At 42.6% G+C, this 19,570-nt stretch overlaps 1 protein-coding gene across 3 annotated transcripts in view; it reads right to left on the bottom strand.

Moving 5' to 3' along the window:
- Positions 1-142: 142 nt before the first annotated feature.
- The window catches only part of myo5aa (myosin VAa), a 44,849-nt gene continuing 25,421 nt past the window's right edge, over positions 143-19,570 (bottom strand). Inside the window, exons 13-41 of one of the 3 annotated variants that reach the window (XM_079338878.1) lie at positions 19,281-19,406; positions 18,496-18,579; positions 14,656-14,811; positions 14,260-14,357; positions 14,020-14,106; positions 13,718-13,826; positions 13,334-13,545; positions 12,988-13,144; positions 12,607-12,846; positions 12,281-12,529; positions 11,463-11,556; positions 11,173-11,318; positions 10,832-10,945; positions 10,466-10,600; positions 10,320-10,376; positions 9,942-10,169; positions 7,758-7,858; positions 6,221-6,301; positions 4,715-4,913; positions 3,802-3,867; positions 3,323-3,416; positions 3,089-3,238; positions 2,696-2,850; positions 2,214-2,303; positions 1,676-1,826; positions 1,319-1,601; positions 1,039-1,213; positions 850-930; positions 143-484 (exon numbers count right to left, since the gene is read on the bottom strand). In XM_079338878.1, the coding sequence (XP_079195004.1) occupies positions 332-484; positions 850-930; positions 1,039-1,213; positions 1,319-1,601; positions 1,676-1,826; positions 2,214-2,303; positions 2,696-2,850; positions 3,089-3,238; positions 3,323-3,416; positions 3,802-3,867; positions 4,715-4,913; positions 6,221-6,301; positions 7,758-7,858; positions 9,942-10,169; positions 10,320-10,376; positions 10,466-10,600; positions 10,832-10,945; positions 11,173-11,318; positions 11,463-11,556; positions 12,281-12,529; positions 12,607-12,846; positions 12,988-13,144; positions 13,334-13,545; positions 13,718-13,826; positions 14,020-14,106; positions 14,260-14,357; positions 14,656-14,811; positions 18,496-18,579; positions 19,281-19,406 (4,071 nt within the window). In that variant the 3' untranslated portion in view covers positions 143-331. The remainder of the gene's footprint in view (positions 485-849; positions 931-1,038; positions 1,214-1,318; positions 1,602-1,675; positions 1,827-2,213; positions 2,304-2,695; positions 2,851-3,088; positions 3,239-3,322; positions 3,417-3,801; positions 3,868-4,714; positions 4,914-6,220; positions 6,302-7,757; positions 7,859-9,941; positions 10,170-10,319; positions 10,377-10,465; positions 10,601-10,831; positions 10,946-11,172; positions 11,319-11,462; positions 11,557-12,280; positions 12,530-12,606; positions 12,847-12,987; positions 13,145-13,333; positions 13,546-13,717; positions 13,827-14,019; positions 14,107-14,259; positions 14,358-14,655; positions 14,812-18,495; positions 18,580-19,280; positions 19,407-19,570) is intronic. The other 2 variants (XM_079338879.1, XM_079338880.1) reach the window with 2 other exon arrangements.

Raw genomic sequence — 19,570 nt, 5'->3', positions numbered from 1 at the left:
GACAGTTCAGCATGTGTTAGGGATTTGTGTTTAAATAAGCAGGTTGTATTTGTGAAAGTCCCATTTCAGACCAGGGACATTTTTAAGAGAAGAGGATCGAGTGATTACAATTCGGAGCACGCTATTTTCTGGACTTTATTGGTACTAATTTAAATTGTTTATTTGATCTGTGATGCTTTAAAGATAGTTCACTTCTTTTGTTAGGGGTGAGACGTACAGGAAGAAAAAGTCTTTTTTTGGCCAGTAAGAGTGTCATTTGACTTTCAAAGCTAACGGAAGCTGAAACATCGAGATCACTGCAGGACACTGTGCCGTCCTGTACGGCACTTGTCTACACACGGGTGAGGAACGCCAGGTTTAGCGAGCTGGGGATCTGGATGGTTTCCAGGGCGAGGGAGGACGGGCTGAATGGGAAAGTGACGGGGTAAATCATCTTTGTGTCCATCAACAACTGGGGACTCTCGCAACGGTCTCGCAAGCGAGTCTGAGGTGAAAAAGAAAGAGAGAGCAGAAGAGTTAGCAGAGTTCATATGCAGTCTGTAAAAATACCCTGAATTAATTTTACTTTCAGTTTTCATGCACATGTAATGGCTTTGCATTGATACTAGAATACACATTTTGTGTAGACTAATGATGGTAATTGAATTTGGAAGAAAAAGCAAATATAATGCAAATTACAGGTAATTGAGGAAGTTCAAAGTTATTCACTACTAAAATTTAACTTATTCGCTAAATGCTATATGCTATTGTTGGTTGTTTATTGTTGTTGCTATCCGTTGTTTTTCTTGAATGTAAGCAAGTTAGTATGAAAGAAAACAGTGCTCTATTATTACATGTGAAGTAAATTACCTGTATGGTTCGAATGAACGCAACTGACACTCTCTCCTCAAACTCGTTGACTGGAGTGTAAAGGTTCAGGACCTTCACAATCTACGAGACACGAAACACAGCGAGGTTAATACACAGAAACTATTGAGGATGATTTTTTTTTTTTTTTATTTCTTGGACATGGTGTAAAAAGTGAAAGGAAAAATGTACCTGAGACGTGGTGAGGGCCAGGCACATGGAGCAGATTGCTTCAGCGTCCTCGTCAGTCTTTTTCTTCACCTGCAGCAGCTGAGCAGCCTGAATCAGAGGCTCCAGAGTCTCCTTAGCTCCACACATCATCAGACCTTTGTCTCTGAGCCACTCTTCCAGCTGGCTCACATTGTACCTGCACAAACCACAGATAAGTGGTCACAGCAAAACAAAACAAACCGGAGAAGAAAATACATCCGAAATGCTGTGTCGGTCTTCCCTGAGAAGAAACATCCCCTACCTGATCTGCATGCCTTTGCTCCAGGAGCACATGTCCTTGCGCAGCAGCAGGTTGTTGAGGGTGACGGCCCCGATAATGTAGAACTGCTGCTTCACCACCTGCTTGATGAGTTCAGGGTCAGTGCCATGCTGGCACATGGTGGAGTGGAAGGTGCTGAGCTGCCGCAGGATGGAGTCCAGCGTGTAGGTGCCCTCGTCTGCGATACTAGATGTCCGCTTACGTAGTCCTGTGGGCTTCACCCCCGACACGCCCTGGATGGTCTCGTGTTCCAGCATGCCAGAGACTGCAGGGAACACACACATTTTACCTCTGTTTTTGTATCATGCACATAAGCAAACACCATGCATGAGCACGTACCTATCATGGGTTGCAGGATGTTCTCCATGCATTTGATCAGCTGCTGGTAGATCTGGATGGCGAGGTCACTTATCACCTGTCTGTACTCTGCCAGGTCGAAGTTTGACAGACAGTGTTCATTCTGCCGCTGTGAGTTGTGCTTCATGAAGGCCTGAGACACAAAGACAAATATTTGATTTTTTAAAATCTGACATTTTGGGCATTTAAGCTAAATAAGAAACATTTAGTCTTTCCTACTTTCTAAAGGAAGTTACGAGGCATCCTTGTGTTTAAATCTGATATTTTAAAACATGCTCTTCTAATTTCTAAAAACACAACACAATAAGCAATCAAAACAATAGTGTATTCATTAAAATAAAAAAACAAACCCTACTTTACTTACTCCACAGTTAAGTCACATGACGTACAGGGAGCTCTTTTTAAATTGTTAAGAGTGCAACATCAGTGATTGACTCGTAATAATTACATGCAGTAGAAACCATCCATGTTTGTGTTATGTACATATTTCAGTTTCAGTGTTTGTGTCTTTCAGTCTCACCTCGTCTCCGCTGTATTGTTTCAGACAGTGTAAAAAGCGACAGGTGTTTGCCAGCCAGAAGGAGACCGTCTCAAAGTCATCTCCTCGTTTCTGGAGGAAGAAACAACGTAGAAAGAGCCGATCGTCGTTTTAAACAGGAAGTCACATTAGACCCTCTCAAATGTAGACATTTTGTTTATTGAGCTATATGTTTGCTGAATGTTTTAATTAATGAGAAACAAAACCTTACATTCTCTGCTAATTTTTACTTTGCTGAACTGTATAGTTGTATTTACCAACTGTGTGTTTTGTTACTTCAGTGAAAAAACCCTTAAGGTAAAAAACACTGACTTTTATCAACAATGTGCTTTAAACATCCTTGTGCTCTAGGATCATTATCATCATTATTTATCCTGCATGTAACATGAGCAACACTGCTACACACGTTAAATTTTGTAGGCCCGTCTTCAACACGCACGCACACGCACACACAGTATACAAACCTTCAGGATCTTCTTAATACTGTTGATGGTTGATGTGAGCAGAGTGCGGACCTTCTGGTCATCGTTGACATAATCTGCATGTCTCAGACACATGAAGAGGATGTAGGCTGGCAGACCTGGGATCAGATTGACAGCTACACCGCGAGGTTTTAACTCTGTTGGAGGAGGAAGAGGAAAGAGTTCAGGAATGAAGCGAGGAGAAGATGTTCATATTTAATCGAAATTGAGAAATGGGCATCAGCTGTTGAAGTCCAGTAAGGACAATTTTGAAAAAAGAAAGGTTTCAAGCTTTCTGATTTCTCTTCATATGAAAAAAAGGTCTTAAAACCCTCTCTCTAAAGGTCACAGATAATTGATTTTTAGTGTTTCTGGTACGTCTTTATATGATCTTACCAAGGATGAGGTTCTTGACCAGTTTGAGCTCATCCTCCTTCTTGTACTCCAACATCCCCTGGAAATCTTTCTCTCTGCGGGGGATGTTGACAGGATGGATCGGCTCATCCACCATCTGTCCCGGAGATGTCTGGCCCTCAGTCTGACCAGCTGGGAAACAGACATGACATTAATGTTGAGAAAAAAAAAAAAAAAGATTCTAAAGCCATTGCTGAATGTTGCTCTCTGCCGTACCTCCCATCTCCCCAATCCTCTTGGAGTAAACCTTCAGCTGTTTCTTCAGCTTGCGAATGGTTCGGTCCTGCTTCTCCAGCTGCTCCATCAGATCCTGAAAAGGGAGCAAGTGATGGAGAGGGATGGATGTAAGAGGGGAAAAAAAGAGAACAGTGAGGGCAAATTTAAAGCCTCTGACCTCTCAGGCTGCTTCACGCTACCATTGACAGTAGAAAACAGAGTATTTGAAAAGTAAAACAACAAGCCGACAAGAGGAGATAAATCAACATGAGAGCTGTTTGTCTGATTTTTTTTCAGAGAAAGAAGAAGACGAGTGCAAAGACTGGTTGGCTGTTAGGGAAGAGAAAGAGGTGCCAAGCTGCTCCGCGGTGAGTTACTGCTGTGGAGAGTTAGACCTATTCAGCGCCATTTCACTCAACACACACAATCTCAGTTAGTTCATTCACATGCAGACACACACACACTGCATCGCTACATACAACCATCCGTCGTAAAATGGTGACTCGAGCCTCTCGGGATGCTGTGGGGTCTTCAGCCAGGAGTTCCTGTCAGGTGAGACCATCCACACGATCATTGAGTGTGTGTGTGTGTGTGTGTGTGTGTGTGCGCGCCAGCACTATCGTGACTGCTTCACTCTGCATTGTGCACTTCTTGTGAAAATGAAACCAACAACTCAAAGGGCTTCAGTGACAGATTCCAAACTTCATCAATGTGTGAATCCATCACTTATTAATCCCTCTGCTTACACTGTCTGTTTTCCTGGCCCTTTATGAAAATAACATGTTTCTTGCCACGGCTGCACAGTGCTATGAGCTCCGTGGTCTCCATGATGCTCTGGTGTTCAGGTCACCGTTAATTTTGATGGGTTACTGGTTATTTCCCATTGCAGTTGGTTGTTGACTGTTAGTTATTTTACTCGAGGGAAACCAAGAGTGATGACACAACAGCATTTCTGTCTCTGCATCGATGCTGCATGCACAAACAAGCAAAAGAGGTGCTGAATGGAGTTTGTACCAGTTTCCCTTTGCTTGCAGTCTTTTTTTTTTTAAACTAGGCAAATAAGGCAAATAAAACTGTGCTGAAGTTTTATTTTTGTGTAACAATATAAGGGCTGTAGCACTCTCTACCGAAAAAGACAAATGATGTTTAATTCATTGAAAGTATGCTGTAGAGGAATAAAAGGTTCAACTAACATCTTGTCATTAAACAGAGAGCAAGAACAAGACTGACGTGTGTCCTTGTTGAACTTCACTCTTGGCTGTCTGCGTCACATAAAACGAACATGTGCAACATTTGTGAATTACTTAAAATGTTGATGTTAGAACATTTCCAATACTAACAATGTTGTCGGTGTGCTCTCAACGTTTGGTCCGAGTGTGTACTGCTACGTACCAGGTTCTCGTTGGTAAGACGTGTGATCTCGTGCTGCAGACTGGCTTCGATTCGGGCCTCTGGAGGCAGCTGAAGATTTTGGGCCAGGAGCTGCTGCTGGCGGTTGTTCTCCTCTTTGACGTTCTGAAGCTCCCCACGCAGAGTCTCCACCTCGCTATCGTAACTTCTGCGCTGAGTCTGCAGTTGGTGTTCCAATAACCTGGGAGTGAGAGATGAGACCAGAAGGTAAGAAGAAAAGATGGGGATATTTAAAACAGATGACACAAAAGGAAGAAGTAAAAGAAACAAAGCCAGTGTTACAGTGTGAGTGAAAGACCATAAATCAGTGCACCAAGTCCTCAGTCGAGCGTTTCACCACAGTGTGGTGATTCAGGACAGCAGCATGCTGTGCAGACAAAAACCAGCAGCCCCGAGCCGGCCTCTCTCTCCACTTTCCTTAACTCTGCGGAGTCATTAGGCTTTACTGTCAAATAAGAGTCTAACCAAGACAACGCTCAGGTCCAACGTCAGGCTCACTAATGGTGCAGGTGAAGCTGATTGAGGCTCATTTTGATATTTAACTACAGTCTATGCAGCACATACTCAGCAACAAAGAGTGAGACCTCTATGAATTCACATGAACACAACAGTAAGAACATTTAAAAGTCGTCTAAACTCTCTGGAGAAGTTTAAGATTCACCTCTCCACGACTTCAGAGAGAGGGAGGGACATCAGTAAGGTTTAGTGTTAAAACATTATAAAATGATGGAGCATTCAAAGTGTACGTCTACAAAGTTCATTCTACATTTGAACGACAAAGACAGCTTTACTCCTAATGTGTGGATCCCTTCTTCATCATTAGGTAAGCTGTTAGTATTGAAACTCATGTGTCACTTGTCAAATGAAATCCATTAAGAATTGAAACATTCTTCATTGAATGAAAGCATGACACACTGCAAACATTTAGAGAAAGCTCTGCAGTGAAAACTGAGTTTCAACAAGAGGTTCGACATTATAAATGACTATAACAAGGTCATTTAAGGGCTGCACTATCATAGACACAACATGACAAACAAAGAATGAATTATTTTATAATACGTAACATCTGTAAGAAAAGGTCGAGGTCTCCTTAAGGAGAAAACAACCTATCGTTATATAGTGCAGATACTGTTCTTCATGACAAAGTTATTTATTAGAGCTGCACATTTAATGCATCTTTTTATTCCATTTTCACACAACATAGTTAAGTTGAAAATAACTGCAGTTTTTAATGTGCGTGCTTTTGGTTTGAATTTGGCAGTAAAACCAGCTCCTTCACCTATAAAATAAAAGACGTGCGATTCTCCTCAAAGACTATCATGGAAGAAGCTGTGCGCTCCCACACTCGCCAACTACGATAAGTTGTGAAAGACAACGCCGCTGGACGAGTGAGAGAACATTATGTGAATGAAGAAAAACAGCAGCACACATCCTCTTCCTGCAAAGAGGCACATCTTCATGCTTGTGTTTAAAACACCACTTTGACACCTGATGGTTTCCTTTAAGCCCTGATTAACCAGCCACAGCTCTCCGTCCTCATTCAGCTTATGGAAGTCTGGAGCAGCAGATCTGACCGACACACAACACAAAGAAACATAAACAACAGGATGACAAAAAGAAAAAGGAGGGGTGGACAAAACAACACATGTATCTGTTTTATACATGGAGCTGTCTGTATGTGTTAATGTGCTGTATCCATGAACTGTTGTACATCTGAAGTAACAAATCTAGATTTATTTTAGGGTTTATCAAACACCTGGGAATTACTTCATCTGCCTTTTTGCGGCTTCTGGATTTTAATCTCTGCTGATTTGACGAACATTTTGTATGCCACAGGAATGTGATGTAAATGTACCTGTTATGCTTTACTTAATTGACGGCATCAACGTATTCATACGTGTCGCTGAACTGCTGAGTACTCAACTCGTCGATGTTTTCCGTGGTAAATATTCTTGACTGTGACTCTAATTTCAGTGTATAACAGGCAAAACAAAGGATGCGACATGGGACAAACAGAAGTAAAGACGCAGTGATGCACAAACATCCGATTCATTGAATGTATGTTCTGCATCCCTGCTCCAAAAGGAATGAATACAAACAAAGTGGGCTTCATGCAGGTTTTATGCCAAACTCATTCCATACAGCTGAGACCTCCAACAACCAGCATCGAACCTGTCACTGCTGAGTCAGTGTGCCAGCTTGTCATGTTATACACCTACATGTTAATAAACTACGGACAGAATGACGCAGCTACCACATTGGCTAACAATGCCCATGCTCTCATGCTGTACATTGTGTGAATACTGCCGTGTGAAGTTCTGCAGCATTTTCAGAAACAGACCTGCACCGAGCTGTCTTTCAATCTTTGTTTTTGTTTTTTTTAGGGTAAACAGAAACTATTTTGAGTCTGTTTAGCGACTATGCCTTAGTTCATGCTCAACTATTTAAACTCATGCAGGCTTATGTATGCTACAACTTGACTCCAATGCCAAACACACATTCCTTGACCTTTGAAACTGGTAAACACAGTCTGCAGAGCTTGAGTAAGTCCTAAACAGTTGATAGAGCTGATACATTCTCCAACATGCTGTTAGAGCAAACAAAACAAAACAAAAAAATCTCTACACAAAGCTACCAGAGTGTTATCAGAAGAATCAGCTGTCGTTTAATCTTCAGTAAAATCTGTCTTTCTAAACATTTTCAGCTTCGAGTCAGCGTGGCCATGCGTGCTCTGCTCCATGATGCATAGGCCACGTCTCATTGGTTACCTCAGCCTACTCAGGAGATCACTGACTTCCGACGGCTTACGCAAGAACCGAGGAGATCTGCACAGGACAAGAAAGCGTTCACACAGACACACACAATTCTTACACTTCACTCGTAGTTATAATCGTGATGCAACCAGAGCTCCGTAAGAAGCAACAGCTGGACTAAGACGGATGACAGAGCGGCTGATTGGAGTGAACGTTACACTGATTCATGTGAGAACCTGTGGACTGGGAGGAGTCCTGGCGGGACAAAGTACCTGTTGGTGTCTTTTAGGCCGATGCAGGCCTGCTTGAGTTCGTCAGCATCCTTTAGTTTGGACACATCCTCGGCATAGATGGACGGCTCAGTCATGGTTTCCTAGAAGAAGCAAAACAAAGAAAGAACACACACATGAGGACCATTTTTAGAGGCGGACATGGCTGCTTGTGATGCTTCATCATGAACAACATATCAGTCAGTTGTGAATGTGAATTCTCAGCAGGCGTTGTTTGACTTCCTGCCAGCTTCACCGAGCTTCTGGCTACAGCTGTCCTTTCACTCTGACAGTCATCAGGCAGCCGGAGCCTACAGGCCATCAAATGAAGCCTCTGTGACAGTCGTTTAATTTTGGTGAATGCCACTCCACAGCGGTGGCCTTTTCTTCCAACTTTCAAGAGACAAGAGGTGCTTTTTTGTAGAGGCTGACAGTGCTGAGGGCTGAGTATCAGCTGATAAGTAAAACCCAAGAGGTTTCCTCATGATCAAACTGTTTGAGCAGGCTTTATTTGATGGTTTGATAACACGACCGGGCACATTGAGCAGGAAGTAGTTAAGGAAATGTGTTTGTGGGTGGCTACAGCAGAATACAGCACAAATACTGTCACACGGTTTATATAGATAAGAGAGTTAACAGTTAACATAAAGCACCTCGGTTTACAAACCACTGCACTGTCTGTGTGATAAACTGTCTGTGTACAAACAAGGTGAAGCTGTGCCCTCAATATTAAAGCAGCCCTGTATTAAGGTTTGAATTGATGTGCTGTAAGCTGAATGTTACACACGGTACTTTGTGGAGTCATTGTAGAAAGAAAGAAGTCATTTCATTCAAAATGCAAAATGAAAATGGGTTTAGTGTTTTTAGCGTATAACATCACAGAATGGGTTTAAAATGTTACAAACACACGGTAAGTTCACACATTAGTCAGCACAACAGTCTGTATGTAAACCCCGCCCAGAGTGGCTCTTGTGTTGTATCAGTGATTTCCTGTGATTTAGGGCTTTAGGTTTTATTTTTGATCATCAGTTCTCTGTTGTGACTCCACTTCTAGTCGTTGTTTACTGAACAGGGAGATTCCACTCAGGGGAGTTTTAATATGTGATCATTTGCTTTCCCTCAGCCGGCTCACTTTATTTACATTCTTAAACAGAATTACATTTTTCAGATTTTCCCAGAGAGGAGGAGGTCTTTTGTATAATTCAAAGGTAAAAAAAACAACAACAAAAAAACTCATGAGGGCCATCTAGTGGACAGCTGCAGTAGTGGTGCTGTAAAGAGGTTTTTTAGTGATCTGTTACCTCAACAATTATGAGGCAGAGACCAACATGTTGTGTCTTTGTTAGCTAGCAAACGCTCCCTGAGATGCACTGACTGACTGAATGAGGCGGAGAAGTTGTGCACGAGACCACCCTGCCAACCATGACCGCTCCAAATCTGTGTTGACAAAATGTGTCACTACCTGCAATAGATGTGGATACAGAAGTGCTGGCAAGTAATCAGCAAACTTCTGCTGAGGGGAGGTTTGACATACGAGACGAAACATAAAAAGTGAGACATGCAGGATGCATTATTTTAACTGTACCTTCTCATCCTGTGGTCAAGCATGGATGGGGAGACGGTGGAGACAGCAGAATTAGACACAGTGAAGGTCGAGTGAAAACATTTGCAACATACAAAAGTGAGCACATGTGATTCTTTATGACCTTTAGAAAAAAGTCAAACACTATTGTGGATTGTCTTTTAGACTTATCTGAACAAACTGTAGAAGCTAAAAAGTAAAAATCAGCTTCCACGATTGAGATGAAGTTTGATGTTTGTTCATGAAATGTAGATATTGAATAATTTTGAAGATCTAAGATCAGAATCACTGGATGAATGCCGTGAAAGAGAACCTCAGGATGAGAAAATGTGCATCTCTTTAGTCACATTTGGAGGATTTTTTGTGTGAACACATGGACAAACAGAGAATCAGGAATGTGTGAAAACAGAACATACAATATAAAAAAAGGGTACAAGCAGGAGTGTAACATCCTCTGAAATCTAATTTGGTTTTAGAAAAAAAAAACAAAAAAAAAAACAGACAACACACAAATGTTGATGAACAGAAGCCACATACCGACATGTGATGATGCATTCCCTCTTTGAACACGGAGAAACAAATGACACAGACAAATGTTTCTTTACCTTGTGGTGCATGGCTTCCTTCTGGCTGACCAGCTGGGAGCGTAGGATCAGCACCTCTTCCTTGCGGACGTCCAGCTCTTCACAGGAGGAGTTGAGCTGCTCTAAGAGCACCTTGTAGGCAGGTGAACCCGGAGCCCCGGCGCCGGCAGCTTTGTCCCCCAGCAGGCTTTGCCTCATTTCTGCAAGGTTATGTTTCAGCTTCTTGTTCTCAGACTCAAGCTCCTGACGCTGGGAAGGGAAAGAATTCAGCAGCAGAGGTTGATTGCCAAAGCTCTCCAAACAAACGGCATGCATTTGTAATAAATGTAGGTACTGTGTTTAAGAAAACAGGCACCTTTGTCATACATTTATTTTTTTTGGACTCTTCTGACTGCTTACCTTCAGGGACTCGTACTCCAGCTCTGCACCACGAGCCTTTTTGAACTCTGCATCATCCTAATACAAGGAAAAGACAGTGGTGATGAGAGGTGTGTTGGACAGGGACAGAGTCTGTTTATATAGACAGATGTTTCAGAGCCCAGTACCCTGGCTCTAGCCCGCTGGAACTGATCCTCTTTGTTTTCCAGTTCGTTGCGCAGCGATTGCTTTTCTTGCTCCAGTTCGGTGAGACGTTTCTGCAGCTTGAGTGTCAGTGAAGTGTCGATTCCTCGAGTCACGTCCTGCACGGCAAAGAACAGTTAAGACTGTGACAGGTGTCTTGGCCATGACTGAAGCTGCTTAGACCGTGTAATTTCTTGTACAGGATTAACAACATATTGATCTAAGGCCTCTAAATGTTAATAAAAAAAAGGCCATATATTTTATCAATTCAGACTGACAGTACAGTTATTATCGTGTAACAGTAGAAACCATATATTTTCATTGTATTTCATAAATGCAGTCATTCTTACTTCTCGGGCACTGGAACCTTCTTCTAATTCGGCGTACTCTGAGTTGTAGGTGTACTCTGATTCGTTGCTGCTGTGGGTGGAGTCTGTCCTCCTGTGGCCAGGTTTGGAGACGTTCTGCAGCAGAGAGAAAAAAAAAAGTCCCTTTAAAACAAAAGACTCATATTATGTTGATCTGCAAGTGTTCAATGTTGAGACTCTTTTGTTTTTTTTGCAGTTGATGAAAGCAAATTATATGTTTGAAAAAATACATGATCACAATGATTTCACAACTGTAAAGGTGAAGTGTCACTAACGCTCCTAAATGAGCACACAAGTATAGAGGGGGCTTGCGTGTTCCTCACCGATGAGGCCATCCCTTCCTTCAGGTCGTCGTATTTCTCCTCGAGGCGAAGGTGTTCGGTCAGGAGATTCTGGTAGCGAGAGCGCTCTTCGTTCAGATCCGTCTCCAGCTGCTGCGTCTCCTGCGCTATTGCACGGGCCATTTTCTCTGATGGAGAAGTGGACACAGAGAAAAGAGTTAAAAATGGGGGGGGGTAATGCATGGGTTTAGAAGACGAAAGAATGGTCGTGTTATTTCCTAATGGATGAGTTGAGAGAAGTCAGTGTCATTTATGATGCGACGTGTGTATACCTGTCATCTGCTGACTCTGTTCCTGAATCGACCTGTTCAAGTCGTCCTTCTCTTTCTTCAGAGAACCATTCTGCTCCTTCAGCTCCGAGACCATCTACACACACACACACACGCACAGAGATTTGTTAAATCTCATGTTGTGTAAAGATGGCTTTGATCTTGAATATGAAATGATGTCTTAGATGGATTCTAAAGGTAACAGATTGATTCGATGTCTCTGTCGTCTAACACCTTACTGTTACTCTTAACGCTCAACCAATTTCTTCAAACAAGCTGGGTTACTAAAACTAAACAGAAGACACAAGTGGAAAGTACAACACTCACAGTTCAGTGACTATGTCACTAACACACTACTCTATCTCCTGCTCTCACCTGCGTCAGGGCAACACTGCCCCCTGATCTCACTGCGTGAACTTCTCCCGCTGGATCGCTTTAGCTCCTAAATTGCAGGGAAAATGTTGCTTTCTAATGCAAATATGCGTATTTACATTATTTTATTATTTTTAATAAAATATTCCGTTTATTTCTGAAGGCTACATGTTTGGTTTTTTTTAACAGCCACTGTCTTCCGTAGTAAAAACAAAATGAAGAGGAGAAGGGGGCAGGAATTTCTGAAAGTCAAGCTCCAAAACGTTTTTCTCCAAAAAAAGGTTGACATTTTCCACAAACAACACAGAACACATCTACAATCTCAAAAGACAAGTGACATATGATGAACTTCAAGAAATGACTAGTGGGACACCATTATGCAAACAATGCTCACAGCAAGGAGCAGGACAACTACAGGTAAGTGGACAGAAAAGGATTTCCTGTCTTACTTTCTCCATTTCGTTCCTGTACGTATGAGCCCAGTCCTCGATGGTCTTCTTCTCCCGCTGTGTTGAGCTCAGCTCCTTCTTCACCCTCTCCAGCTCCTCCAGCAGCGAGTTGACCTGGTTGGTTTTGTTCTTGGCCTCTTCCTCCACCCCACGCAGCCGGTTCAGATCCCCACGCAGACGCTCGCTCTCTGCCGCGTGGGAACTCTCCATACCGTTCAGCTTTTCGTTGATGGACTTGTTCTCCTTGGTCTGGAAGACGGAGACGGCTCGTTCACAGAAAAGTTCAAAAAAACCAAAAGGACCCATGGAAGGGAAGGACAGCTCACCTGCTCGTCGATTCTTCTCTGCAGCTGCATGATCTTGTTCTCCATGCCTTTGTTGAGCTTCTTGAAGTGCTCCACTGAGCGAGCCTCGATCTTCAGCTTCTTCAGCTGCCGTCTGGCCTTCATCCTGCGGAAGCAGCACTGCAGGTAGACGAGGGAAACGAGGCAGCGCTTGTACCAGCAGCGAGCCAACCAGCCGCGAACGTGCCTCTGAATGATCACCGCCTTGTGCTCCCGCACCAACTACAGACGGAAACACACACAAAGTCAAAGAAAGGCAGAGTCAGATCAGGGAACATGTTAAAAAGACCAACAAGATTTCAAATGTTGCTAAAAAAAAAAAACTTTTTTGTTTCTAACAGTGATTTGAGAGCTGTGCCTTACCGCCTGGTACTGCTGTCGGGCCATGTATGCTCTGAGGATTGTCTGCATGACCAGAGCAGCAGCCTGCTTCTGCCTGTAGCGCTTCTTCTCCACATACATCCTGCGGTACTTCTGGATGGTGGTGGCTGCCTGAGTGCGACGCATGAACTTGACCAGGCTGAGAAGAGCAGAGATCAACACGTCTTAAAGCACGAGTATTTGCAACTTTAACGGTGCTTACTGTATGTCTTTAAATAACACTGTAAAAGCATAGTTTTACTCATCATTGTCTTATTGGCCGACAGAATCTAATGTTGTGAAAGAGTTCAGTTTGAATGACTGACTGGATGGATGCGTTCTGACTCACCAACGAGCCTGGTATCCCCTGATGAACCTTTGGATGGTGATGGCAGCGCTGCGTTTGCGCAGATACTTCTTGCGAGCCAGCCAGCAGCGGATGGTTTTCTGGATGCGAATGCAGGCAACACGCAGTTTGTCTGCCCTCAACTTCTCCAAGTAGGCAACCTGGCCGGCCCTGAAGAAGATTTTGGTCTTGCCAAATTGATATTTATCCTGATCCTGAAGGAACCAAGGAGAGCACATACAGAATGGGTTAACATTGTTGTAATGCTTTTAAACAATATATTTCTTAATTTTCCCTCTTATGACGTAGACAAATCACGCCATCAAGGTCCATCTCCATGCCAATTTCTAATAGCATAATAGATGAAAAAGAGGAAGTCTGACAGACCTGCACCAGTTTCTCCAGAACATTCCTGCAGGTCATTTTCTTGTCAGGCAACACATCCTTTTGTACCATCAGCACCCTGTAACGGCTGAAGAACTCCTGGTATGTCCATCTGACACACACACACACACACACACACACACACACACACACGCACACACACACACTTCAGGTTAATTGCTGAACTGTCAGGAAAAAAACAACTTTAAATGGCTTTACATTTTTCTTTGGAGACACACGACAAAATGTGATCACATGAAGGTTTATAATAATAAGAACGACATGTTAGAGGGATGCAAATGTACCTGGAGGGGAAACCTGCAGCAGAGATGCGGATGGTCTCCAGGACACCGCAGGCTCTGAGCTGCTGCACTGCACGTTTAGGGTCGAAGCTGCCAAACAGCGAAAAAAACCCAAAGTCAACATGAATTACACCTGAGCGAAATGCATCGTTTCAAGGAATGCAGCAATGTTACAGGTGAACATTCAAGAACTTCAAACGTGCCTCAAATGTGTTTTCACAACCACAAAACAAGAAAACTCACGTGAAGGCCTGCTTGAAGTCATTTGGTTTGATGCAGCGAACGTAGTGTGGAGTGGTGGCGTTCAAGGTCTCCATCAGCATTGCCAGAGAGTTACGGAACTAAGAGAGGACCACCACCATCACCATCATCACCATCATCATCATCACCATCATCACCATCATCATCAATAAAACCCTTCTGTGATACAATCTTACAGCATGTCTAAAGTTCTGACATTAGCTCTGCATTAAAGACAATTTTAACACCATTAAACAGTCCAGTGGATCATTAATTACAGGATTTTTTTTTTATTATGCCTTGATATCAAACTAAATCAACTGAATTTGTTGAATCTAAAAATATCCAAACCAAGTCTTTAAGAATATTAAACTCAGAATATGAGAGAGAGAGATCAACCTGACAGCCGACGGTCTTCTTGTGCTCCTTGTTGCTCTTGTCGCGGCCCTTGTCAGGTTTGACGCTGAGGCGAGTTCGGCCCCCGGTGCCAGGGACCTGACCGGTGGGACTGGTGGCTTTCTCCTCGTCCTGGAACAGCTCCACCAGCAGGTTGAACTGGGAACAGCATCCCACTTACAATCACAAGCTGAACATTTGATGGCAGTATAAAAGGCTCGACTGAGACTTTAAAGTCAGAGCACTAGACTCTGATTTATATGAAAAAGTTGTTTCTAACAGCTTCTTTCTTTTTTTTTTTTTTTACTGCTTGCTTCCAGGTTTCTCTTACCTTAAGTGTAAACCTTACAAATCATTGTGACACGCTTAATATAAGCATCCATTAAAAGCCTTAAAAACTTGATTCACATAAATTAATCATGTGATTCTAGTGATCTAAAGTTGACACAGTTAGAAATGTGAGTGAATTAATCCTAACTTAAAGTAGTTAGTATTTGTTTCTTGACTTGTTGATTAGCGTGTGTTATCCACAGTCAGAGTTGTTGCATTGTTATGAAAGCCAATAAAATGATGGAAGGTTATATTCATCATATATGTAGAGAACATATATGGCTGCATGGCTGTGTTATAATATGCACAGTCTCATGTTTGACGCATGTCCTCTGGTAAAGCGAACACACGTCAGTCATGTTCCACATAACACTGAGGTTATATGAGTAGGATGCTGGGTTATTTGTGCTTCAGGTCTTCCTGCTTTGCTCACAGCGTTGTCATGCCGCACTCTCTCGCCAGCGTCAATAAGCAGTACAGCCACAGCGACAAAAGGCCTTGACGTGCTGCTCGATCTCAACATCCTTTTGAAAACATAAAAATAGCCTCCTTCTTTTGTCTGTGTGCAGTCCTCTCACAGTGCCTCCAGTGCTCCCCATGCAGCAAACACACACACACACACACACACACACACACACTTCAAATCTCCTCAGTGCTGCGAAAGCCATAATAACTCCGTGCCAGAAAGAGAGAACAAAAACAGGGAGGTTAAAAGAAGCTAAAAGAAGAGCTACAGGCGGACCAGCGTTATAAGAACGCCTCTGTTTACCTTCTGCTGGCAGTGAAGGGTTGTCATGATGAGGACAGAACCGAACATACATGGACAACATATGGATACACATTGACACAAGAAACACAGATGACATTAAAAGGAACCCCAAATGGCCAGTTCAACTCCAAAAATCAGAATCTCCCATCAAAACACAATGAAGCACACGTTTCAATTCAAACAGAAACGCAGACACGCCCAGGCAGGCTGATGGAGAAGTTTAAAATGGATGGAAGGAACATGATGGGATGATGATTTAATTTCACAGTGAAAACTCTGTGATGCAGTTCCACTGAAGTGTGAGCATGTAGAAACGCTGAGTAACTTTATCTATTGTTGGTATCACAACGTTCCGAGAGTTCAATGCATCATGGGTAATCTCATCCGCATCTTAGCATCAGAAATATGTTGAGTACAGCATATTGATTGGACCTGCAAGCAGACGTCAGCATGAACGTGAGACTCCTCTGTGTTGCAAAGGTCCTCATGCAGTCTTGTGCAGTGCAGGTGCTGTCGAGACTTTCAAATGCCAGAAGGTTTTAAAGGGACATACGCACCTGAAATTAAGTTCTTGATTTCCTACAATCTCGGACATCAGTTATGTTTTAATGATAAATCCAATGTGGTCTGACATTCAAATGATGCTAGGTTCAAAACTCACATGAAACAATGAGCTGAACGTCGTCAGAAACTGAAGGTGGCGGTGTAATCCTCGCTTTTCACATTCTGACTTTCTTGTGTAATTATGAGTCAATGTTCCTGCAGTAGTTGTGCACACACGCAGACGGTTCTTGTGCAATGAAGGATTATTGGCCACTCGAGATCCTTAAAGGGTTTGAGATCATTTGGATAAACTGTAAGCTTGTGTATAGTTCTGACTGGCCCAGTTTGTTTTTGCTCATGTCACATTGTTACTTTGGTTGAGTTCTTTCGGTGGATGTTGATCTCTCATTGTGATCCCGAGGCCTTCCTACATTTATCTCCACAAACTCCTCCATACCTCACAGTGCAGATATTCTGCTTACTCCTTCGATGTTGTGCACCTTTGAGTGTTACATGACGATGCACTTAGCTGTTAATGTTTTTAAAATAATGTTTCATAACTCAAAAGGGTTAAACCCTGGTCATCTGTTTAAGGCTGCTAAAAATATATAGGTTGGAAAATATAGACAATGTTTGGCTCTTATAAAGTGATGAATGACTTTTTGTTTCTTAATTGTTTTTCTTTCTGCTCAATTTACAGAACTGACAACCAATCAGCAAGTTGTAGCACACACACACACACACACACACACACACACACACACACACACACACACACACACACACACACACACACACACACACACACACACACACACACACACACACACACACACACACACACACACACACACACACACACAGTATTGTGGTGGAATAAGCTTGGCAGAGAAAAGAATTTAATTTAATCAGACTATTAAATCTCATTAAGAGCTCATTACCATTTCATCCAAGTTTGTTAAGTCTACCTGATTTCCATGGCAACCTTCCCACTAAGTCCATGTCTGTATGTGTGTGTGTGTGTGTGTGTGTGTGTGTGTGGGGGGGGGGGGGGGGGGGGGAGTGGTTGTGTTAGAGGTTAGAGCAGACAGTCTTTAAACCCTTACCCAGTTCTGCTGTTGTTGAAGTCTATAAGAGAACAGCCGAAGGTCACTGTGAGCATTTAAGATCAACACACTGATTGGCTGTCTGTGTTTGTGTGTGTGCTGTCAAAACAGCAGGAAGAATTTAAAGACCCTTCAAGTGAAACCAGGTTGTACACACTGAGAATTTACAGTAGCTGTCAAACAGCGGTAATGGACAATGATAGGGGATTTCCTCTAAAAATGGAGAGCAACAACACAGAGACCATGACTGCAACTTTTGTTGACTTTGCAGCTTATTTCGAGTTGTTTGGTTCAGATATGGCCCTCTTACAATTCTGAATTTTTCGACTATAAGTCGTTGTGTTCTTGTGCTCGTGCTCGACATTAGTCTCTGTACTGTGCCGAAGCACACCTCTTCCAACCGTGCAGGGCCGAGACAGTATATCATGCTTGACCACGGAAGCGCTCAAACTCAAATTAACTGGAATGTTGGGGTAACACGTACTTGGGCACGGTATGGATTGCCTAATGAGTGAGTGCGCCCTAAAACATGCGCATACACTCACAAATGATCCTAAAATCTTCAAAGCTAAAACAACGCTCAGCTTTAAGATGACTCTGCAGACCAGGCCATGATAATGGAGCAAAAACACGTTAAGCAAAAACAATGAAGACAAAGTGGGTTGCTGTTCTTGAGTTATTAAATATATGCTTGAGAATCTGGGAAGTCTACAAAGTAAAATAATAAATGAAAGGACATCACATACAGCAAATGACATCTATTCTATGTGTGTAGCTTTGTTTGTAGTGTATACATTAAAAACCAAAACCTCTTATCTGCTGTAAAAAAAAAAAAAAAACATCTGTCTTCACTACCTCCACATGGCCAGTGGAGGGCGCTGCTTCCTGAGACTTCAGCTGGGATGCACGGTCTATAAACAATGGCCTATTTTTCACACAGACCAGGTGTAACCACACTGCTCTCTCTGAGCTGCAGGCTTCCTGACATCATAGTCCTCACATAAGGGCTGCGCACTTGTGTTGTTATTATGTGATGACGACTGGTTGTACATTGTGTTATGATGATGTGTGTGTGTTTGTGTGTGTGCTCCTCACCTTGCTGGCCTTCAGCACATTAATCTGTTCTTCATTCACGGTGTCTTTGTTTTTCTCCAGGAAACCTTCGCACTGGTACTCCACCTTGAGAGCATAGTTTGTGTTACTGTAATCGTGAAGATTCTTCGGTGGGATGATTACAGATCACTCTTTGTTTTTGCTAGTTTACCTACATTCCTTTGCGTGCAACTTCAAGCTTTCCTGCAGTGTTGTATAAATAATCTCACCCTGTAATGACACTATCTTGAGTCTGCAAGTAAATCTCTCATATTAGATCATGCACGATCCAAACTCCTTTTCAGCAGTTTCTTTGTTACACAAACATCAATATCAAATGTGAGAAATGTTTCAAAGATCCCATTTTGATATCTTTGGACCTCTTGGGATAGCCTGCATTAGCCCTTGACCGCATGTGTCTGAAACCTTATAGTGAGGATCTAAAAACAGACGTGAAAATAACACAGTGTCATCCAGCACCTCTTTACAGTGCAAGATATGTCTTATTGGCTAAAGGGAAATACACCCTGCACAAACAAACACTCTTTCAACACTTCACTGCTGAAGAACTTTTGAAAACAATGATTAAAAAAAAGTCATCAGTCCTCCGGCCATCCTAAAAATATCTCAGCAGCAGCAACTGCACTCCATCTGCTCCTAAATAATAAAGTAATGTAGTACTGCAACAAACCAATACTTGTCCTATCAATGTTCTGCCTCAATAATGAACTGGATTCTAATTACTCACTTTATCTATGTAGACACATGAAGCAAACACCTAAGTTCACCTTGTCGGCAAAATGTTGGACGATGAAGGCGCGGTTGGACATGCGTGGCTTCTCAAAGAGGGAGCTGGTCTTTAGGTGGGTGTTGTAAAGTTTCTGAGCCCATGAATCATCTGAGCCTTTGGGCATCTGGTATGAGAAAGAAAAGCGACAAAAGCCATCAGTAAGAAAACATGTATACCATCATCCGTCTTTATAAAAGTTATTTTTCTATAAAGAGAAAAACAAACATTTTTAAGTATTTGAAGTGATCACTGCATTGGATTCACATCCTACAAGTGTTGCTTTATTTC

The sequence above is a fragment of the Symphodus melops genome, assembly GCF_947650265.1.
Source record: "Symphodus melops genome assembly, chromosome: 3".
Classification (NCBI taxonomy): domain Eukaryota; kingdom Metazoa; phylum Chordata; class Actinopteri; order Labriformes; family Labridae; genus Symphodus; species Symphodus melops.
The sequence above is the reverse complement of the archived record's forward strand: the minus strand, read 5'-3'. Positions and strand labels throughout refer to the sequence as shown.